Genomic DNA, 24,606 nt, shown 5'->3' with positions numbered 1-24,606 from the left:
TGCTGCATAAAAGCAGCCACAGACAGTATGCAAATGAATGAGTGTTATTCCAGCGGCTCTGCCAAGCATTTCAGAAATTCTAGTAAACATGCACCCATCTGGAGAAGGCAACTCAAGCTGCAACTCATTCTGCAGGAGACCCAGAAGATGCTTGATCAAAGTGCAGCTTGATGGGGTGGAAAGGTAGGGATTCACAGATCCCAACTGCTCACCCTCATCAGACGAAGTAGCTGGCAGAAGCAATGAGCTGTAGTTCTATTATTCCAACACAGAAATCACCCCAGTTCAAGAGCCTGTTATTCACAGGGGTGGGGGCAGCATACCTGAGCAGAATGGTCCCCTTGCATCTTGATTCAGTTGATTGGATTTTCTATCTTCTTTTTCTTTCCCTTTTGTTTAGAAGTAATTTCAAGCCAACTTGGTTAATTAGGCAGAGCATTTCCTAGAGGAGCACAAGACAGCCACCACGTGGAAGGTGACGCCCTGCAGAAGCTGCTGCTGGGTGTGGCTGCAGGCAGTAAGGGAGGATGGCCATCCGAACTGCATTCAGGGAGCTGTACTTGATAGTTCAGGAGGCCATAGTGTGGGTTTGCTTTTCCACTGCCCCCTGGTCTTTCTCCTGTACTCGCAGTAACGTGAGATGAAGCCTCTACCTTATACTCTAAGGCTAGAATTCAGGTTGCTGTTTCGTTCCGTACGCGTGGTCTCCAGCCCAGCATGCTTGCATTAAAGGGTGGTGTCCTGCCACGGTCTTCACAGCCTATCCTTTCCTAGAACCCAGGACTGCAGCAGGCCTTGCTACCATCTGCCAGGCTCTCCCAACACCAGCACACTGTTGGTTCATCTGCATGCTCCCTGGGCCCAGAGCCTCTGATGCTGGTGCCATCTTCCTATCGGGCTTTCAACCCTTAACCGGGGACACCCCCACAAAGACTACTCCTGCTGTTGGGACTCAGAAAACAATATCTCAAAATGAAGGCCTGAGCAACAGCTTCAGAAGTGAAGTTTTTCTCTGACATTCTCCTACCCTCCTGTCTCCCTGTTCCATTCTCCCCCAAGGCTAGCCTGGAAACCTGCTTCTCCAAGGCAGGTCATAGAAACCATAACCCCCTATTCCCCAAAGCCAGCCATAAAATCCTAAAAACTATTACTCTAATTTTCCCCTCACTCCCCTCACCTTTCTGTGTAAAAACTGACCAGAAAGAAATTATCTGATCAACCGTGTTGGAGAGTAGGACATTAGACCCCCTTTCCCGAGAGGGTCCTGCCCCACACCCAGAAGTTAGGAGTGCTGCTCAGAGAGACCAAAAGGACTCTTGATAGACAGGCCTTGCTGGGTATCCCTACTCTGTCCAACAGCGTTAGATCATTCCCTTTTTGTGCTATCATATTTCTACATGGCTGCCCTTACTTTGCTGAAGTAACCATAAAAATGGCCAATTTCTACTGCATTTGGGTCTTCATTCTGAAGGCTGTCATGTATACATATTGCATACATTTGCATGTCTTTTCTCCTATTAACCAATCTGCCTCATGTCTGACTACTTGCTCCCTCTAGTAGGAGGCCTTGCTTTCTCTGCTCCCCGCCAACAGTTGGGTTGACACCAACCCAAGCCAGGAGCCAGTTTAGCTTCCTAGGCCCTCTCATCTGTCTGGTGCTGCCACTTTCCAAGATCGTTTCTGCTCAAAGCAGCTTCAGAGTGGAATGGATGGGAAGGCATACTGCAGAAGGGGGTATGAGCTGGGTGTGAAGGGGGTACTGGCACAAGTCAGGACCAACCTGAGCCATAGCTTTCGGTGCACCACACCCTATTCATTCCCTTCTTGCCTATCCAGCAACCTGGTTTCTGCAACAGGGAGGGCTGAGCCAGTCCCATGAACAGCCAAGACTAAGCCATCAAGTAAAGGCTGCACTTTGTTTTTTCCTTTTCCTGTGGAATATATTGATGACGGCTAACAAATTACCCTCAAGTTCCATTTCCCAGGTCTGAGGGTGTTTGAATTCAGGAAAACAGCTGGATGCTCTGTTGTCTTGAAACTGTATTTAAATTCATGAAGAACTAGTTTTACCATGTGGCGACTTTTTTTTTTTTTTTTTTTTTTTTTTTTTTGCAGAAAGAATAACTCTCCCATTTGCTAATTGATGTGATAAGCAAACACACACCTTCTCCTCTTCCATCATTACCTCCAAAATTTAAGTTAACAGAAATATTCTGCTTCAACAGAGAGAACAAATGGGCTGGTTATTAATTCATGGAAAACAGGTAAAAATTTTCCAGTGACTTTTTTTTGAGATGTCTATTTTAAGAGATTTGATGGGGAGTAGGTTACAAGATGAATATGCAACCTTTAAGGGAGCAAGAATCAGGAGTTTCAATTGACTGGCTGCTTGTCAAAGGTTGATACACAACCTGTGCCCCCAAACATACAGAGTTTGTCTCCAGATTTCATGTGTTTTGCAACCTCATCCTATGCCTGAATGTCACAGCCACCTTTAAAAAAACAATGTTGTTTAAACTAACTAGAAAAATATAGTAAAATGATTCCTTGCGATTCTCTAGGTAAAAGAGTACATTTTTCTTAAGAAAAACAGTGGTAAGAATAAAAGCCAAGCATTGTTTCAGACTCTCTCCAGTTTCCAAAACACCATTTACAAAATAATTACACCTACAGTTTATGCATGATTCATTAGACAGCAGAAAAAATGTACTGCTAAATTTTAATTGCGTGGAAAGAGTAGGCACCATGAAATATGCCCCCAGCTTCTCTGGATTATAACCTGTTCGGTCACGTTTCTGCCACAACATAAATCTTGTCCAAATAGTTTATCTTGATTACATTATAAGAGTATTTTAGTTTCATGATGTGATAGACCGCCGAAGAATTTATTTTAGTTAAGCAACTAGAAGGTCAAATAATCAGTTTTCAATATTTAAGGTTTTACTTGTGAAAGTTAATAGGCTTGAATCACAGGATCGCCTGCAAGATGAATCACAGGGTCCCCTGCAAAGATGCTGAGAATGTAATCTCAGAAAAAAAAAAAAAAATCAGTTCTTGGCACACTAAAGTAGTTTTAAAGATTACAGTTTTCCTTTCCTTTCCTCCCACCCTCTCCTGCCAAGGTAAAAAAGGGATGATGTCCTGCATTATACAGACATTGGTAGGGGACCTCTCTATTACACATAACACAGCATGCATGATCCACTCTAATTGCAGACGGAATCTAGAAAACAGAATAGATATCACATCTTATGTAATACACATTAGGCATGATAGACAACATCTTGCAGAATACACACAGCTCTTCAGCAGATGCAAGCTGCTGCAATACTTCATCAGAAGGAGCCAGGGTGATAGAATGAGCACCTGAAATGGTATTTAGGGGTCTTACGACAGCCAGGTCTGCTGAGCTCAGCCACCCTAAAGGCTTTGAGTGACATCTACCATTAGGCTCTGGTTCTGACAACTGCCTGTGAAGGAGGAGCATGATCCGCATGACAGGCCAGCACTTGGTTTTCAGGGTCTCCCCGCGATCACTGTTCTTGCACGTACCTGTGGTCTTTAATGGGGTCTTCTCTCCTAGCAAGAGTTTTAACCTCTTGGCGTGGATTTTGCCTTGATAATGGGAATCAGCCACCACCGCTGAAGTGAATGACATGTTGCAGAGTGTGCAGCACTTGTTCTTATCCACCATGTCGGCATCACTTCCCTGCGCGGGGAGAAAGAAAGGCCACGTTTGAGAGAGACCCATTCCATTCTTTTACAAATGAGGCTTATCCCAGATTAACTAGTGTATTGATACATCTAGTTTTTGTTCTGCAATCTCTCTCTCTCTCTCTCTTTTTGCCTTGCTTTCTACTCATCTTCTTTTTAATTTTTTTTTTAATACCTTCAGTTCTGGGATACATGTGCAGAATGTGCAGGTTTGTTACATAGGTATACATGTGCCATGGTGGTTTGCTGCACCCATCAACCCATCACCTACATTAGATATTTCTCCTAATGCTATCCCTCCTCTAGCCCCCCCACCTGCTGACAGGCCCCAGTACAATCTCTTTTTCTTCATGATAATCATGATGAAAACTTACTCAGTGACTGACTTTGACATACAGTTAGTTAGTAGCTATTAACGCCAGATACTGGGATTTCAGGACAAATTTGTGGAGATGAGTTATCCAAATAAAAACGGAGCCCACAATTAAGAGCGAGCATATTGAGTCTGGCACAGTAAAGGAAAGCAGTCTCTAATTGGACCCATTATACTCATTAAAGTCAGTAAAATATCAGAGTTCAGATAGCCTGAATTATTTAGCAGAAATTATCATTTATTATTCTGCTCTGCTTTTGACCAATTTTAGCCTCACCAGGATACATGGCCACGATGTTCAAGATTTTTAAAGATTTCTTTAAGGAATTGAGTGTTTTTCATAATTAACTCGATTCTGTATCATAAAGCTATGATGACTATGCTGGCTGGATTTTCTGGGAGAGTTTGTGTAATTTTCCTTTTCTTCAGGAAAGGTGATTCATTAAATGCTGCACAAAATGCTTAAATCCCGCTGGAATTTTATTCCTTTGTAAGACTTAATGAAAATGAACCGTAATTCAGAAAAAAATAAAACCTTGGTCAGAGCCTGTGACCCGCTATTGTGTGCGCAGGTCATCAATTACCCATACTTATGAAGGGGAAAGTAATCCATTGCTTCCCCTCCTGCTTAGTTAGAAACGGAGGGTAGAACAGACTTTTAGATAAGAAGTTAATCTGTTCCTTAAGGGTGCAGCAATAGCCAAGCATCTCTTTGCTAAAGAGCCAGCTGCAATGAGTATATGGCCCCACGATGGCCCCTTCTCTTATTCCTAGTGAGCCCAGAGAGTACAATTTACAATTGGATGGTGAGGAGGATGAAGGTGGCACTGGCTGGAAGAAGGGAATTACATAGTTTATCTGCGGAGTAATAAGATGTCCAGACTGCTAGAGAGAGTGTTGCCTTACAAATTATGTGGTAGTTTGGAAATGAACTCCTTCCTCCTTAAGGCATTAGTCTGTAATATCTCTGATAATTAGCATTTCATCCTTGGAAGGAAGAGGGGTGTGTGTGTCCCAGGAGCAGGAGGCTGACCTGAAGTTCAGGGAGAGACTCCAGACATTGGTGCTGGGATGGAGGTGGTCAGTGAGTGGAAAAGGACCACTGGAGAGAGGAGGAGCTTTCCCAGTGGGTCCTCTCCTGCTAGGAAATCTAGTAGCCCTGAGGTTGTGCCCTTTGGCAATACTCTTGCTAAGAGTTTAAAGCCAAAGTGCTTTAAGTTTTCTCCACAGAGAAAAAAAAAACCAAAAAAGTATGAATACTTTTACATCTGTGTGGAATACTATGGAGATGAAATGGACCTGGAGGGAAGGGGCAGGGTTGGCTTCCTGGGCCCCTGAGCTACCTACCTCCCCTGTCAAGCCTAGGAGATGGCATGGAAGCCAGGGAGATGGCATAGACCAGGATCACCAGGAAGAGGCAAATCAGGGAGTTCCTGAAGGGTTCCAGCCCATTAAATGAGGAGTAGATCATGTAAGAGGAATGAAAGACCAAACTTGGTGTCTCTTTACTACATACTAGAGGATATATATTAGTCTCACTTTTTACAATTTGTATACATTTGAGGGGTACAAGTGCAGTTTTATGACACAGATATATTGCAGAGCAGTGAAGTCTGGGCTATTAGCATAACAAAGAACTAAAAGTAGAACTACCATTTGATCCAAAAATCCCACTAATGGGTATCTACCCAAAGGAAAAAAAATCATTGTGTTAAAAAGATAACTTCACTCTTATGTTTATTGCAGCACTATTCATAATAGCAAAGATACTGAATCAACATAAGTGACCATCAATAGATGATTGGATAAAGAAAATGTAAAAATATATACACACACACACACACACAGACGCACACACATACACACACACACACACACACACCATGGAATACTACTCAGTCATAAAAAAGAATGAAATCAAGTCTCACCCTTTTTTAAAAAGGAAGATTATCAAGGTGAAAGTGGGTGCTTGAATTATACCATTTTTTCTACCTACTTATACATGACATAGGTCAAAGAGTGTAATTTTTTAAAATTAGGAACAAGTTCATAAGCCAGAGCTTAATTCTCAGCTTTAGAACCTGTGTATCTGTTCATCTGTGCATTCTCTTTAGAATCTGTGCATCTGTTTCGCCACTTCCAATGGAAACTCCAGCCATGCCTGGCCTTTCTCCCTGAAGCTCTAACAGCTAGAAATGTCTAAAGAAAATCTAGGGGCCCAGAGACAAAGGCCAGCATCACCACACAAAATGACTGAGAACTAGTTTCCAGGGCAAAGAGTTGCCCTTAATGAATGAAAAATGGATTTATGGTATTCATTTACCCAACACATTTTTAAGGACCTACTAATTGTGTTAGATGCTGTGGTAGATGAATATGACTCCATGCCCTGTTATCAAGGAGGCTGGCACCAGGAGAATTGGAGAAGCAGACAGAAAATAAGGGGAAGTATTATAATCAAAGAACTAGAGTCTCATATTGGACTCACATTCTCCTAATTGTAAGATAAAAAAAAAATAATGTAAATCAGGACTGTCTATATGGGTTTTCATCTTTAAGCCTTTCTTAAAGGAAATGCTGGAATGCCCTTCTGAATCACTCCATGTCTAAATCAGTTGTACTAGAATCTTTCTTCCTGGCTCATCTCATCACTTGCTTGAGGTGAAGCTGTTTCTTCTTCCTTCTTTTTTTTTTTTTTTTTTTTTTTTTTGCTACAGGGTCTTGCTCTGTCACTCAGGCTGGAGTGCAGTGGTGCCATCATAGCTCACTGCAGCCTGGAATTCCTTGGGTTCAAGCAATCTTTTCACATCAACCTCCAGAGTAGCTAGGATCACAGACACATGCCACCACACCTGGATAATACTTTTTTATTGTTTGCAGAGAAAGAATGTCTACAACCTGTTTTCCGGGCTGGCCTTGAACTCCTAGGCTAAAGCAATGCTCCTGCCTTGGCCTCCCAAAGTGCCGGGATTGCAGGAGTGAGCCACTGCACCAACCTGAAACCACTTCTGGCTCTCTCTACTGTCTGGGAGAAGTGAGAACCAGTCTTTGGGTCTCCTGGGTGCCTTGTATATTCTTTTACAGAACATGGAATTACTGTACTTACTTGTTTTCATATTAGTCCACCTCATGAGAGGATAAAACTTCTTTAAGGTCTAGGAAATTGTCTCATTGATAGTGAGGAGCCAGCACCTAGCACCTTTACCACACTGGAGGACCTTCAAATGTGTACTGAATGAATGGAGCAGAGGGTTCGTTTGTGGGATTAGTAACTTGTGTGACATAAAAGTCAAAAGAGGAGACAGGTAACACAGGGAGGTCTATGGCAACCCAACATTTTTCCAACTGACAGAAAGATGTCCAGGTAAAGAACCAGAGATGACAACAATTTATACACTAACTTGAGGGTTCAGTAGGGAAATATGTTAGTTTCGCAATGGTAGTTTTAATATATGTATTCCTAGACTTCTGTTTTCCTGGACAATCTCATTATCATATAGAAAAATAAAAAATAATAGAAGAGGAAAACCAATTGTTATATAATAATGTATCATGGGATATAGTTATGCCATAGTTGTACAAGAGGGACCAGGCAATTTTAGGTACCTGATAATAGAGGGGCTGTGAGGCCCTGAAAAGTTAGGCAGCCTTTCATGCCAACAGTACACACTTAGGGAGATACTTTATAAAAGGGGCCAGTTATTCACATAGTGCAATTTTAAGTGCCACTAACACTAACTGCTCTAATGACACTGATGGATACACAGCTATGCAGAATTTTTTTTTCTTTTTTTTTGAGATGGAGTCTCACTCTGTCTCCCAGGCTGGAGTGCAGTGGTGCAGTCTCGGCTTACTGCAACCTCTGCCTCCTGGATTCCAGTGATTCTTCCACCTCAGCCTCCTGAGTAGCTGGGATTACAAGGATACACCCTACGTCTGGCTAATTTTTCATATTTTTAGTAGAGATGGCCACCATATTGGCCAGGCTGGTCTCGAACTCCTGACCTGAAGTGATCTGCCCACCTTGGCCTCCCAAAGTGCTGGGATTACAGGTACGAGCCACCAACGCCCAGCCAACTATGCAGAATTTTAATTGCATATTCTTAGCTACCAGAATCCCAAATTAATGGCTCTTTGCAACTCTAGATTATATCATCTGCTATGGTTTGAATGTGTTGGAAACTTAATCCCCAACACAACAGTGTTGAGCAGTGGGACCGTTAAGAGGTCTGAGCTGTCGTGAATGGATTCATGCTGTTACAGAGAGAGTGAGTTTGTTATCAAGAGAGTGGGATTGCTGTTCAACCCTCACTTCCTCTCGGTCACCATGTAATGCCCTCCACCGTGTTATGACACAGCAAGAAAACCCTCACCAGATGCAACCCCTCTGTCTTAGACTTCCCAGCCTCCAGAACCATGAGCTAAATACATTTATGTTCATCATGAATTACTCAGGCTGTGGTGCTCTGTTATAGTAGCACAAAAAGAACTAAGACATCACTTTCATTAGAGTGTCTTGCTGCATCCAGAGCAAGGTTGATATATGAACCAGGGTAGAAACTCCATAAAGTTTGATGAATTGACCTCAGTGAATATATTTAAAATTTCTGGCTTTAAAATTATCTTTAAAATATGAGTTTCAAACTGGAGGCAAAAATTCAGTCAGACTTTTTAAATGTACCGTCCATACTGCTGAAAGAAATAAAAAGAATGCTTGTGGAGTAACCTAAGGCTGCTCAGTCAAAGCATTTTGCAACATTAAAAAGTTTTCAGAAGAATTCAATCAGGATGGAAAACCTCACTGACTCTGGCTAGAAATCTAATCCCCAAACACGTTTCTCTTCTGTTATAAAGATTTCTTTAAGTTAATTCAGATGATTGTCCTCATTCTCTTTTGCTTTAGGTGAAGATAAAAAGCCTAAGAGGGAGACATGCACTTTCAGAATGGCAGAGTGAGGAGTTCGGTGAAACTCCTTATGGAGAAAACACACGCGTTAGGTAAGCTTCACTCAGGCATGCATCATAGTGCTGTTGGCCTTGAGTTCAATGTTAATCAAGCACTAGTACTTACATCCAGAAGGAGAGAGAGGAAATTCACTGATCTGTATGTGAGACCACTCCAGAAAATGCTAAAGAAACATGCATAGAGAGTAATGGAGTGATGGAAAAAAGTTGTCTAAATTTATGAATTCCAGAGATAACAATCGATAAAAAAGCATAGTGGATAGCATTGTTGTGAGGTTAAAAAGCAAAGAAATTTACTATATATATATGTATTTTTTTTCAGTAAAGTATCTCTAAACAGAAACACACAAAACAAGGTTACATATGGATGGATTGACAAAAATATTGTGACCAGCAGTCTCCCAGACCTAATCCTGTATTTTACCTAGGAGCAGTGGCTCAGTATTTGCTAATTCAGTGATGATGACAACTTTATAGAACATAACTCCTGTGGAAAATGAGAATTAAATGTATTTGATTCAGGAGAAATAAAAATATATGTCCACATAAAAACTTTTACATGAGTTTTTATAGCCACATCATTCATAATAGCCCCAAAGTAGAAACAGCCCAAATGTCTGCCAACTGCAGAGGGAGTAAATAAAATGTGGTATGTCCATACAATGGCATGGTATTTGCAACCAAAAGAATAAAATACTGATAGAGGCTACAACATGGAGGAATCTTGAAAACATTACGCTAAATAAAAGAAGCCAATCCATCACAAAAGACCACATAATGTATGACTCTGTTTACATGATATTTCCAGAATAGGAAAATCTATAAACACAGAGAGTGAATTAGTGATTGTCTAGGAATCAGGGGGCAGTCGGGGAGCAGGGAGGAGGGAGGTGGGAAGGGAAATGAGGAGTGATTGCTAATGGGTAAAGAGTTTCCAAGGTTACTGTAGATCTGGCAGTCACACGGCTCTGTGAATATACCTAAAACCCTTGAATTTTATACTTTAAATAGGTGAGTTTTGTGACATATGAATTATATCTCAATAAATCTGTTCTAGAGAAAAAGCCTAAAAGATTCATTTAAATGATTTCAAAAGCCCAAAGATATGTTGAAATTTGAAGCTTAAGTTGTTTTTTTTTTTTTCTTTTCTGGGCATCCTCTGCTTGGAGGTGAAACTCATTCAGGAAGTGAATAATAACGAGGAGTATTTTGTTCATGTTGGCTCCTGGGTAGTATATGGAATGAATTTCTTTGAGCACTGGCTAGACATTCTATGATCCTGATAACTGGTGTTCATTTTGGCAAAAGACATTCTGTGGCTATAATGAAACCCCACTTGCAGTTGCTACTAAGCTACACCTGAAGGCAATAGTCATATGATACCTTCTGCAAGATGCAGAAATAACTGCACCTCTCAGCACATACCCTGTAGTAAGATAGAATGTCCAATAAATGCAACTATTTCCAGTGTTATGCATGTTGTTGCTTATATTCTGGTATTTAACTTTGGAGAAAACCAAAATGCAGAAAATGGTGTCTCTTCTCTCCCACTTTACTGGGATCAAAAGGCCTGGAAGTCACATTTCCTGATTGACTATAGGGTCCTGGGCAACACTGTCTCCCACTGTTTTCGCTCATGCATCCCGTTCCACTCCATTTGGGTCAAGCTGTTCTCTCTCCTCCTGACCTGTTTAAGTCACATCCAGATATCAAGGTCCATTTTATCCAAGAGTTTTTTCAAGATGTCTGCAAATTTCATCCACATCTTCCTTCCTGACCTCTCCCAGTCCTTAACATGCTTGCCATACATTTTGATTTGGTCCTGTCCTTTAATTGCTTTATTAGCGTTTTGTTTATGTTTTAGAATTATCTTTTAACATCTTAAAGGCAGCAAATTTACAAGAACTTTAGAAATTAGGCAGCAAATTTATAAGAACTTTAGAAATTATCCTTCCATCATAGCCAGTGCCTGACACAGGTCTGGATTTATAAAACAGACTTGATAAACATGAACTAAATAGTTGAATGACTTGACACAGCCATTCATTAACGATTTCTAACTTGGTCACTTAACTCTGTTTTCCACCTAATGTAATATCTCCCTTGCTTTCTTACTAATATGATTGCTTTGTCTCAGGAAAAGGCCAACTGGCATAAAGTGTCATTCATATACTGTACTGAAATGGATATAATGGGAATGACATGTTATTGTGTGAGTTTGTCTACATACAAAGGATGTGTCCTATGGCTAGAAGGTGAGTAATGTTCTGAGTCCCATGGGGAAGCTGTAGTGTCTACAGGAAGGCTGGCATGAACTAGACAGACATATGCCCTGCTATTTGGATACAAACCACCCACTCTGTGGATGAAAACTCCCAATTTCCATAGTATTGGGGGAAATGGTCATTTTGACAATAAAGGAAAGAGAGAATGAAGATTTCTACTGAAGAGGGATGAAGAATTCTGTTTGCCTTCAGAATTTGAATGACTTTAGTTTGTTTTTTAGTCACTGAAGAAATATTTAAACAGATGGTCACAGTAATTGCAAGACCCCAAAAGGGAAAAATTAGCCAGAGTTCCTAAGAGAGGACAACTGTGTAAGTTAGAGAAGCCCCACTAACCAAGAAAAGTGGCTAGGAAAATGCCGCAAATGAATAGAGGGGCCGGAGAGAGCAAAGGTGGGATGAGAAGCAGTTGGGAAGATCACAGCACTTATTTCACAGTCTAGAATTAGATGACTTTGATATTTAAACGTGCTTATTTACTATTTGTCTCTGACCACTATTCAATATTGTACACCCAGTATCTAGAGCAGCATCGTCCAATAGAAATACAGTACAAGCTATAAAAGAGGCTACATTTAAATATTCTAAATGACATATTTTTGAAAAAGAGAACCATGAAATTAATTTCAAAAAACATTTTTTCAAATTTATTTTTTAATTGAAAGATAAAATTCTATGCATTTGAAGCACATCTACATTGTGGAATAGTTAAATCTAGCTAATTAACATGTGTATTGCCTTACATAGCTATAATTTTTGTGGCAGGAGCACTTAACACCAACTCTCTTGGAATTTTTCAATAATATAATGTATCACCATTAACTATAGTCACCATGCTGTACAATAGCTCTCTTAAACTTATTTCTTCTTTCCTTTCAGGATGTATTCAACATAAAAATTATTAATGAGGTATTTTATATTCTTTTTCTCATACTAAGACTTCCAAATCAAGTGTATATTTCACACTGATAGCACATCTCAATTCAGACTATCTGCATTACAATTGTTCAATAGCTCCTTTGAGTGAGTAGCTACTACATTTGACCATATAGCTCCAGAACTGAGTATTTATTTATTTATTTATTTATTTATTTATTTATTTATTGTTGGGTTTTTTTGAGACAGAGTTTCGCTCTGTTGCCCAGGCGACAGTGGTGTGATCTCGGCTCACTGCAACCTCCGCCTCCTAGGTTCACGCCATTGTCTTGCCTCAGCCTCCCAAGTAGCTGGGACTACAGGCGTGTGCCACCGTGTCTGACTAATTCTTTGTATTTTTTAGTAAAGATGGGGTTTCACTGTGTTAGGCAGGATGGTCTCGATCTCCTGACCCCGTGATCCACCACCTCGGCCTCCCAAAGTGCTGGGATTACGGGCTTGAGCCACGGAGCTCGACCAGAACTGAGTAATTATTAAATATCAGTTAACCTTAAAAATGAATGAATAAATGAGGTGTCAGTGGATAAATACATAATAAAATAAATACATAATACAAATACAAAATAAATACATAAATTCCCATTTTTAACAGATCAAGAAAATGAAGCTCAGGGGGTTTAAATAAATTCTTCAATATGTCAGTCATCTTTTCAGAGAGTGGTGGAACTGATTTTTGAACTTTTGGCCGAATTCATGGATGTGCTGGCATCTTAGGTCAGTCTTGTCAAAAACTCTCAACCATGCTTTACTACCCCAAAATAAATTCCTTATCATGACATTTAAATTCCGCTAACATCTAACGCTCAACACACTTTTCTAGTCTTTTCCCCCACGGGTGCTTTTCAGACATAATATGCTCCAAGCAAATTGATTTTTTTCAAGGTTAGGAACACCAAGCAGGCTGCCAAGAAAATGGCTCAGAATCTCAGCACTAAAATCCTCTGCTCCTCCTCCCCCGGCTGCCTGTTTCTGTCCCATGCTGCAGGTGAGTGAAGATTCAGTCCCACGGAAAGATCTCACTTTCAAATCAGGTGGGGATCGTCTCCCCCACTAGACTAACCTCCTTCCCTATCTATCTTTCTATCTCTGCCCTGGCACATAGTAACTTAAAAACTCGTTGAATGATGAGTGTATGAAGAAAAACTAAACAGTCGATTGAACTCCCACTCTCCTCCAGCTACGTTAAGGATATGCCTACCTGTCTTTGTTCACTTGGTGCATTCTAACTAGAAATGCCCCGTCTCTCTATATGCACGGGCCACTCAGATACAATCTCCTTCATTAGGCTTCCCCGGGACATCCCACCGCGAAGACAGCTGATGCTTCCTCACTCGCACGGAACTTCTTTCAGGCCTGCCCCGCCACTCCCTGCACCTGACAGCACTAAGCATATATCTTACTGTCTCTAATTGAAACTTCATTATTTGGGCCGAAAAGGTGTCATCTCTAACCCCCAGCACAGTGTTTTATGTAATGTGGTATTAAAAAATAGAATATTAACTTTTAAAAAAGGAGATTCAGATTCAAAATATTCTTGATGAAGCTTTGGCTATAAGTGTATTGGATGTCACTTACAATTATTAAACATGAGATTCCTCCTCTGTCACATAGGGAGTAAAATCTACCTTATCTGCCTATTCATAAAAAGATAAAAGAATGCATTATATGGAAACACGCTTTGTAATCCAGAAAATACTATTCAAAAATATTTGTATGTAAGTCAAATATCTTTGTGTGTATGTACATATGTGTGTATATATACATATATATAATATGTATATGTGTGTATATATACATATATATAATATGTATATGTGTGTATATATACATATATATAATATGTATATGTGTGTATATATACATATATATAATATGTATATGTGTGTATATATACATATATATAATATGTATATGTGTGTATATATACATATATATAATATGTATATGTGTGTATATAAAGTGTGTGTGTGTATATGTAATCAAATGGTTTAAAAGAATAGATACATATTATCTCCTTTCATTTACTTCTTGAAATTTACTTATATTTGATGTTTTCTCACTTATTTGGTGGTGTATATGATCAATACCATTATTTTCCTATTATATGTCTTGAGGGTAGAAACTCTGTTTTGTTCATAGCTATATCGTTGGTGTCTATAATAGGACCTGCCATAGACCATTTAATAAATATCTGTTGATTGATGAAAACTATGTACATACAAAATAAAATGAGAGTTCTCGGAAAATGTTGGCAGCAGTGGTATCGTTTTTTTAATCTCTCTAAATTCCCAAATAAAAATAGAACTAGAATGGCAAATAAAAAACCCACAGACAATATTTATTACAAAACTAGGTGACAAGGTTGTTCTCATCAACCTCAAAGCATAAGCGAATGGAAATAAACCAGTAATAGCACAAAATCTGCATGCTATCAGCATCTGTGCAGGGAAATAGAGTGAGCAATGAGAGCTCTGCTGGACCTGGAGCCAGAGGAACACTCAATAGCGGGAGGTATCCACAGAAAGCCTGGCGCCCTGTGTGAGAACAGCAGCTGGCATCAGAAGCACATGTCCCATCCCCACAGCAGATTGTAAGAGAGATCTGTGGAGAGCCTGGAGGGGCAGACACAGCCTAGACCTGCAAATTTTCCATACAACCCACCAGAACTTTTTTCAGGCCACGGCTTCATACTGAGGAGAAACTGCTGAGAGTAGAATTAAAACTGAGGACAAAAATGAAGGAGACAAAGCAAAGAGAAGGTTCAGAGAAATGTGGGGGAGAGTGGAGTTAATACACTTCAGTAAACAAATCATTCTCTTCTTAAACACTACACTATACTACACACACACATACACACACACTCTTTCTCTCTCTCTCTCTCTCTAAAAGAAGCTCTGTTAAGTTAGGAAAGCAATCTTGATTTTTGTTTTGTTTTTGAGAGAGTGAATCTTGCTCTGTCACCCATTCTGGAGGGCAGTGAGTGGCATGATCTCGGCTCACTGCAACCTCTGCCACCCAGGTTCAAGTGATTCTTCTGCCTCAGCCACCCGAGTAGCTGGGATCACAGATGCCCACCACCATGTCAACTAATTTTTGTACTTTTAGTAGAGATGGGTTTTCACCATGTTGGCCAGGCTGGTCTCGAGCTCTCAACCTCAGGTGATCCACCCACCTCAGCCTCCCAAAGTGCTGGGATTACAGGCATAATCCCAGCAAACAAACCAAAACAAAACAAACTATAAATTGAGAAAACTCTCCTACAATTAAAATTAAAGGAAGTATATGCAGTCATCCTTCAGTATCCATGAGAAATTGGTTCCAGGACCCCCTACAGTTGTCAAGGTCTGCAAATGCTCAAGTCTTTGAAAGAAAATGTCAGTGTTTGCATATAACCTACACCCATCCTCCTGTAGACTTTAAATCATCCCTGCATTACTTATAGTACCTAAAGAATTTAAATGCTATGCTAATAGTTATACTGTATCTTTTATTTATATTATTTTTACTGTTGTATTGTTATTTTTATTTCATTTTATCAAATATTTTTGACCTGCAGTTGGTTGAATCCATGGATGTGGAGCCCATGAATGTGGAGCTCCAACTGTATTGAAAGAGCCTCATGTATACCCCTAAATGTCAACCCAAAACAACCAACACAAAAAAAATTTTCCAGTAAAATTACTAAACCTTATAGAAAGATATTTTTAAATTACCTGAGCCTTTAAGAAAAAGATGGAAGGAAAACAAAATTAGATTATCATCAGACATTTCAACTGCAATGTTTCATTTCAAAAACAAATGATGTAACATATTTTAGATTTGTAAAATAATGTGTGACAAATTTTGTATATCCAGCAAAGCTGACATTTAAGTATAAAGGGCCCAGTGAGAAAACAGGCAAGAACTCAGGGAAGCTTATTCTCATGAGCTGTCTTGGATGTGCCGACTACAATGTGAGATTGATTTTAATAACCAAAATGACTATGGAGACATTGATATAAGAATTGGTGGCAGCCAGGCGTGGTGGCTCATGCCTGTAATCCCAGCACTTTGGGAGGCCGAGGTGGGTGGATCACGAGGTCAGGAGATCGAGACCATCTTGGCAAACACGGTGAAACCCTGTCTCTACTAAAAATACAAAAAATTAGCTGGGCATGGTGGCGGGAACCTGTAGCACTCAGAAGGCTGAGGCAGGAGAATGGCATGAACCCAGGGGTGGAGCTTGCAGTGAGCGGAGATCACACCACTGCACTTCAGACTGGGCAACAGAGTGAGACTCCATCTCAAAAAAAAAAAAAAAAGAATTGGTGGTAGTTGGGCTGGGCGTGATGGCTCACGCCTGTAATCCCAGCAGTCTGGGAGGCTGAAGCTGGCGGATCATGAAGTCAGGAGTTGAGACCAATCTGGTCAACATAGTGAAGCTCTGTCTCTACTAAAAATACAAAAAATTACCTGAGTGTGGTGGTGCCTGCCTGTAATCCCAGCTACTGGGAAGGCTGAGGCAGGAGAACCATGTGAACCCCAAAGGTGGAGTTTGCAGTGAGTCGAGCTCGTGCCATTGCACTCCAGCCTGGGTGACAGTGTGAGACCCAGTCTCAAAAAAAAAAAAAAAAAAAAAGGTGGTAGTCTGAGATATATACACATAGATATATAAATAGATATATTTAAGATAAATAGAACCAATAGGGATAAAGTACAATGTATAACGGCTGTAAACTCAGATACTATAGATATAGCATATTTAAAGATGGAGAGACACTGGGGAGAGTATGTGCTGCAATAAAAAGATTTAATTTCTCAGTTAATTATACTGGTGCTGTAGCATCAATATTGTTATTCACAGGATATGTGCACTATTATTGGATAAAGTATGTCAATAATTACAGAATATTCTAATTCATCGTTTCCTGCATCTCTGTGAACCAACATACTCAATGTAGAAAAAGAGTGAGCAGTTGGAATACAGGTGAGTATCAAATCCTGTAACTGTGATTTGAATTGGAAGTGTTAGTATAAACCCTTGAGATATCATATAAACATATATATTTCTTAATTCTAACCAGTAAAGAGACCTTAAAAAACAATGACAAACTCTACAAAACCTCCCTAGCCCTCAAAAACCGTAGCAATCTTGAAGTGCCATTGCCACAAAAAGAAACCCAGCTTTTTGTGGGGGAAAAAAAAAATCCTAATTCTAGGAAGGGTGCCACATGATCCTGGAATATCTTGCCGTGCTAGACAACAAGAAAGCTAGGAATGACTACTACAGTCACGACACAAGGACTCAAAGGCAACCTTGAAGCAAATGAGACAATTGGATCTTTAAAAGGATCAAGACTTTTCTCTTGTTTTGAGATGGAGTCTCACTCTGCTGCCAGGCTGGAGTGCAGTGGCGTGATCTCAGCTCGCTGCAACCTCCACCTCCCAGGTTCAAGCGATTCTCCTGCCTCAGCCTCCTGAGTAGCTGGGATTACAGGCATGTGCCACCATGCCCAGATAATTTTTTTTGTATTTTTAGTAGAGACGGGGTTTCACCATGTTGGCTAGGATGGTCTTGATCTCTTGATCTCGTGATCCACCCACCTTGCTTCCCAAAGTCCTGGGATTACAGGCATGAGCCACTGTGCCCAGAAAAGACTTTTCAAATAGCTCCAAATACATGAATTCATAGTAATATTTCCTAAAAACCTGTTTGTTCACCTTTGTAGAATGATAGGCAACCAGTTCTTTAATTAGACACTTGATAAAAGAAAAGAATGAGGCATCTTTTCGGCTTTTCCTAAAAGAATTGTAGCACAGAGTGTCAAACAATAAATGAGGAAAATATCTTGTTCTAAAATTATTCCAATTACCCAATGAAAAAAGTAGAAGAAAACAGTTTTGCAACCTCCAATGAATTAATGGATCTAGGCATTGGGCATCAACAGCTGCTAACATCATAAAAAGAGAGACAACCAGATATCATGTGCCTCTTAATGAAAGAACGCAGCACCATTTATAGTCTTGCCAAATGTATCAACCCCAAATCCAATCAAGTCTCTGGATCTATCTGCCAATTTTCAGAGAATGGAAAGGACAGAGGAAAGTGTTGAATGGGGATCACAAGTACACAGTCAGCAAAACCTATACTTTAGAAAACTCTTTAGGTCAAGGGACCCCAGGTTCTTTTATAGGTAAATTGTAAAGAATAAGAGATGGAGAAGAAACCTGCAGACTAAAATAGATGTAAAAAGTATGTCAAGATTTTAAAAATTGGGCAAGATTAAACTATAGTCATTAGAGGGGTACATTAGTGATAAAATTATACAAAAACTCAAGGAAGTGATTCTGGAAAAGTCAGGATAGTGGTTACTTCGGTGGAAAAGAGAGGGCCAACCTTGGGAGGAGACAATGGGAAAAGCTTCTGAAATGATTGGCAAAGATCTATTTCACAACGTGGGTAGTGGTTATAATAGTGTTTGCCTTAGGACTCATTAAGGGATACATCTGCTTTCTAAATTTTGTGTATGGGTTTTATTTTCTAATAAAAGGTTTATAAAAGATGAATTCGAGTTTAAAATATACCTGGTTAGCAGCCATAGGTGTCTCCCTAACTATAACTTTTAAATATTAACGAAGATAGAAAAGGATGAAGCGCACACTAAAAATTAATTTGATAGACCACCTGATGCCAAAATCTAAAGTGAATTTCTACCTGCTGTAAGGCATAAGGAGTTCAACTGAGATAAGCAATAAACCTGAATCATAATAGGATTTCTCACATAAGACAGTCGTGAGAATTAAATGAGTTTATATGTGGAAAGGACTTAGAATGATGCTTAACCTAGAAAGCAAAAACTATATATAAGAATTAACTACTGTTTTTGTTAAAAACCGACTGACCCAGGGTTGTGTCTCATAAAAGGGAAACCTCTGAAACAAAAATAAGACTCTGAGGATATCTTCACTGTGTCCCCCAGACTCAGATTTGTACCAATAAAATCGCTGACCAGTTATCCTGTACCATGGGCTTCCGTTGTTTCCGTTCTTTCTTTAGCACATGCTATCACGTCAATAATAAAACACACATTGTTTCGCCATCGTTCTACATCCATTCTGTGACATCCATGCCTACTTAGCAGTCAGGATGGGAAAGGCAGTCAGTACATTGCATGCTGGTGAATGCAACTCCCCTCCTTACCCACAAACAGACAGGCTTCATGGGAAGACAGGGAAGCTCCAATAGCACCATATCCTGAAATCATGGTTTTCATCGAAGGCCCTGTCTCCTAATGTTTGGAAATGAGGTAGGAAGGAGCAGGAAAAGACGGCACCTGGAGGAACAGAGCTTTGCTAGATGAAGAGCTTCCAGAAACTGGGAATTGTCCCAGGAGCAGTGCATATCAGATCATATCTCATAATGGCACTAAAGAAAGGGACTACATAATTTGCTAATTGAATTAGCCAACAGCAGTAATTTCTTCCCAAATGTATTTGCGAAACTGATGCAAGTTTAAACATTGGAGCTTGGAAAAAAATGATTCTGAATTTCTTCTTCAAGAAAAATACGGATGCTAAATAATTAAGATAATTTTGGAAATCAAAAATGAGAAGCAGTTTGTAGTCTGAAATATGAAAAACACATTATAAAACTCTAATAATTTTTAAAGTAGGTTTTTCCTACAGAAAGGCACAGGTTAATAAAATAGTCAGAGCCAAAACAACGAAATAACACATTCAAATTAGTATGTAATAAAAGAAATGTCAAGTCAGGGAGGAAAAGGACATTATTCAATAAGTGGAATTGGAGGACTGAATAACAATTTGGGGAAAATAATGAAACCATAATGTAACTAGGAGAAATAAATAGAAATGCTCATACGGTCTTAGGATGAGTTAAACTTTTTAAGCGTTACATTGAAAACAGTTCAAAACATAAAATATATGCATATCCTAGTCCATATAAATGTTCTGTATATCAGGAAACAACACAAAGTCAAGATCAAGGTAATGGTAGAAAAAAAACAACATGAAGATATTTAAAAGCAAATGGCAAAGAATATTAACCATACATGTTTTTAAATTCTTATCTATATAAAGGACACTTGCAAAGCATTAAAAGAAAGCTAATTAACCCCCCACCAGTTAAGCAAAGGACATACACTAAGAATGGATAAAAAGAAATATACATATCCAGGCCAGGCGCAGTGGCTCATGCCTGTAATCTCAGCACTTTGGGAGGCGGAGGCAGGTGGGTCACTTGCAGTCAGGAGTTCAAGATCAGCCTGACACCAATGGTGAAACCCGGCATCTACTAAAAACAAAAATTTGCCAGGTGTGGTGGCAGGAGTCTGTAATCCCAGCTACTTGAGAGGTTGAGGCAGGAGAATCACTTGAACCCAGGAAGTAGAGGCTGCAGTGAGCCAAGATCCCACCACTGCACTCCAGCCTGGGCAACAAAAGCGAAACTCCATCTCAAAAACAAAAAACAAAAAAAGAAAAGAAAAGAAAAGAAGTACACGTATCCAATTTTTAAAAATATAAAAAAGATCAATCTTACCAGTAACCTAAGGAACATAAAATTATTTAATGAGTTACCACTTTTTACTCATAAAAATTGGAATATTTTTGAAAAATAATGTCTAGTATTGTCAAAGGTGCAAAGAAATCAGCATTAGAAATCCCTGCTTAGAGAAACAGCCTTTTGCGTAGTGATTTGAGAATGTAGATCAAACACCTTAAAGATATATTCTTCTTGACCCAGATGGTTAATTTCTGAAAATTTATTCTAGGAAATTATCAGGATTTGAGCAAATACATACAAGGTTGATTGCTAAGGTGCCGATTATAACAGCAAAATAAGCAAAAACTTACAATACTGAAGTTAATAGAGGATAACATTTGAACAAATTGTGGTATATTATTAAATTCATGTTTAATTAACTGTGGTATAGTCATATATTGATACAATGGGAAAAATTGATGCTATTAAAAATCTTGATATAGAAAAATATGTCATGGAATATGGAATATAATTTATGATGTATTGTTAAGCTCATTCATTTGACATCTTAAAGCAGATTTTTATGGGGTATCAACCCTGCATCAGGCACTGGCCTGGGGACAGTGCAGAAAGCAACCCAGTGATGCCCTTTGTCATGGAGTTTATATTCTAGCTGGAGAAGCTGACCATAGTTAAGACAAGTAAGTAAAATGTAGAATACATATTAAGAAAGCCATGCTTTCTAAGGAGGAAAGAAATGAAAGAAGTTTATGGGAAGAAGTGTGTGAAATAGGAGGGGCGCAGTGGCTCACGCCTGTAATCCCAGCACTATGGGAGGCCAAGGTGGGTGATCATGAGGTCAGGATATTGAGACCATTCTGGCCAACATGGTGAAACCCCATCTCTACTAAAAATACAAAAATGAGCCAGGCGTGGTGGCGTGCACCTGTAATCCCAGCTACTTGGGAGACTGAGGCAGGAGAATCGCTTGAACTCAGGAGGCAGAGGTTGCAGTGAGCCGAGATCGCTCCACTGCACTCCAGCCTGTCAACAGAGGGAGACTCCGTCTCAAAAAAATGAATAAATAAAAAGTATGTTAAATGTTAAAGGGGTCCAAGAAGGTCTCGCTATGGAAGGGACTTTTGAATAAAGACCAGAAAGAAGTGAGGAACTGGGGAACAGCATTCCAAGTAGAAGGAACAGTGAGTAGAGAGGCCTTGAGCATGAGGTGAGCAGCGTGTGCACAGATTAGCAAAGGAAACCAGCCAAACGGGAGCAGAGGGAGTAAGAGGCGATGAGCTTAGGCAGTGATAGGGAAATAATGACTATCAAACAGGGCCTTGTAGCTGATTATAAAGACATAGCTGGTACCCAGAGTGAAAGGCAAAGCCATACAGAGGCAACAACAGCCATGATCTACATAATACCCAGAAAGAAGAAGATTTGCACATGTGTGAAAGAGCAAGAGCAAGAGTAAAAACAAAACCTGAAAGGCAAACCTCTAAATATTAAAACGGTGATATTATCTGATTATGCAATTTTTTTCTTTGTCCTTTATGAATTGTCTGAACATTCCACAGTAGGTGATACTTTTTTACTTTTAAAAAAGAGATCAAGTTTTGAAAAATAATTATTCAGAAAAGTAAACCCCTCATCCCACAGTTTTATAGGGTTAACAGATAAAAGGGGAGAGTGTGTGCTTTATGAGATAAGATCCCCTTTTGCTCTTTGGGAGGAAGCCCAGCCATGAATGGGGCAGATCCAGAGAGATGGCTCTAGCTGGCGCTGCCACCAGTGTGACCCACCTCACTAATCTGGGTCCCTTTGTTCAGCAGGTTCCCCTGCGGGTCCACTTACATGCCATGTGGACTTCCAAACAAGCTGCAACTCTGACAACAGCCGGGCCCTCCAAGTCACGGAAAAACACTGCTAAGGCATCAAGATGAATGTTTTCTGCCCAAGCCTACAAGCGCCTGTGGTTTTATATCTTTACCACCCCAAGTGCTACCTCAGGTCCTCAGTTCTGCAGAGAAGCCAATCAGAGACAGACACTTGTCCTCCAGTTTCCACTTCTATCTTTATCACTACAGCGTGGAGGAAAAGAAAACGATTGGACCTTAAGAAAAGATATAAATTTAATGGAGGGCTTTATAGGGGAAAAAGATTTCAAATCTCAACTGGATTCATGATACTCAGAAAAGAAAGTCTGGATTCTCAAAATGTGGTACCCGGATCTGTAGCATCAGCATCACCTGAGAGCTTGCTGGAAATGCAAATGCCCAGGGCCCCTTGCCAGACCTGCTGCAAGAGAAATATGGGGAAGGGATCAAGCCCTGCAAGAGAGTTGGCCCCATGCTAAAGAATGCCACAAAATCCACTGCAAGAGGTGTTTCCTTAGACTCTTCCTCCCTTTACTTAAGGTAGTCAGTTTGGGCCAGGTGCAGTGGCTCATGCCTGTAATCCCAGCACTTTGGGAGGCCGAGGCAGGCAGATCACCTGAGGTCAGGAGTACAAGCGAGACCAGCCTGGCCAAGATGGTGAAACCCTGTCTCTACTAAAAATACAAAAATTAGCTGGGTGTGATGGTGCATGCCTGTAATCCCAGCTACTTGGGAGGCTGAGGCAGGAGAATCGCTTGAACCCGGGAAGCAGAGGTTGTGGTGAACTGAGATCACGCCACTCACTGCACGCTGGCCTGGGCAACAGAACGAGACTGTCTCAAAAATAAATAAAAATAAGTAAGAGAGAGTCAGTTGGGTTAGGGTCCAAATGTCTCATCCTCTAGCAGGAGATCTTCATTACTACTCTGTGCTCCATGGAGGTTTCTAAAAGCAAGTCTCCTTGAGATATCAACACTGACCTAGGCCCTTTTACTTTGCTAGCTGGTCAGACTGAGCTGGAGCTTTGTCATTAGCAATTTCTCCAGGAAGCCCGTGGGGATCACGTGGACCTGCCTTTTCTGCTCCTCTTCCCTGGACTGCTAGCATACCTATCACTGTGAAATTGTGTCACTGGAAACTTAATCTCTCTGGATATAAAACTCTGTCCTCCTGTGAAAAGTTCTGAGCACTTGATTTTAACAAGGAGAAGAGCTGTAACATGTTGTATCTCATCTATAATCCTGTAATTTTATCTTTGATTGCTCAGTAATACCATCTTTTCCCAGTAGGGTGAAATCATCCTTTCGCTTATTAAACCTTGCACACACTGAAGGCCCTTAAGTCCCAATTTGAAGGACCCAGACGGAAGGTATTCTGAGATTCCCACTCACCATTTAATAAGTAGTTGGTCTCTGATATAGATTGTACAAAAAGTTCAAAACAAATCACATATTTATTAGCTTTTCTGTGTTAGTTCCACCAAGAAATATCTTCTAATACAAAATATTCAAAATAAAGCATTCAGGCAGGGTACAGTGACTCACGCCTGTAATCCCAGCACTTTGGGAGGTCCAGGCAGGATGATTGCTCGAGGCCAGGAGTTTGAGACCAACCTTGGCAACACAGTGATACTCCATCTCCACAAAATAAAAATAAAAAATAATTTGCCGGGTGTGGTGGTGCACGCCTGTAGTCCCAGCTACTGGGTAGGCTGAGGTGAGAGGATCCCTTGAACCCAGGAGTTCAATGTTGCAGTGAGCTATAATTGTACCACTGCACTCCAGCCTGGATGACAGAGCAAGACTCTGTCTCTAAAAAAACAACCACAAAATTAATTTAAAATCATAACTAAATAAAAACAAAATAAAGCATTCAGTAAAAACTTAAAACTTCAAAGAATCTGTCAATAGAGACTTACTCTACTAAAGTTATTGTGACTCTGGATGGTGTTTCTTTTTATTTTTAATAAAT

General features: G+C 40.0%; 1 protein-coding gene across 1 annotated transcript in view; it reads right to left on the bottom strand.

Annotated features, from left to right (window-relative positions):
- LOC105476543 (zinc finger matrin-type protein 4) overlaps nt 1–24,606 on the bottom strand; it is a 233,791-nt gene that overhangs the window by 25,378 nt on the left and 183,807 nt on the right. Inside the window, exon 4 of the mRNA XM_071089564.1 lies at nt 3,553–3,709. Within this exon, the coding sequence (XP_070945665.1) occupies nt 3,553–3,709 (157 nt within the window). The remainder of the gene's footprint in view (nt 1–3,552; nt 3,710–24,606) is intronic.

The sequence above is a fragment of the Macaca nemestrina genome (assembly GCF_043159975.1).
Source record: "Macaca nemestrina isolate mMacNem1 chromosome 8 unlocalized genomic scaffold, mMacNem.hap1 SUPER_8_unloc_1, whole genome shotgun sequence".
NCBI classification, from domain to species: Eukaryota; Metazoa; Chordata; class Mammalia; order Primates; family Cercopithecidae; genus Macaca; species Macaca nemestrina.
Note: the sequence above shows the minus strand (reverse complement) of the source record. Positions and strands in the feature narration are given on the sequence as shown.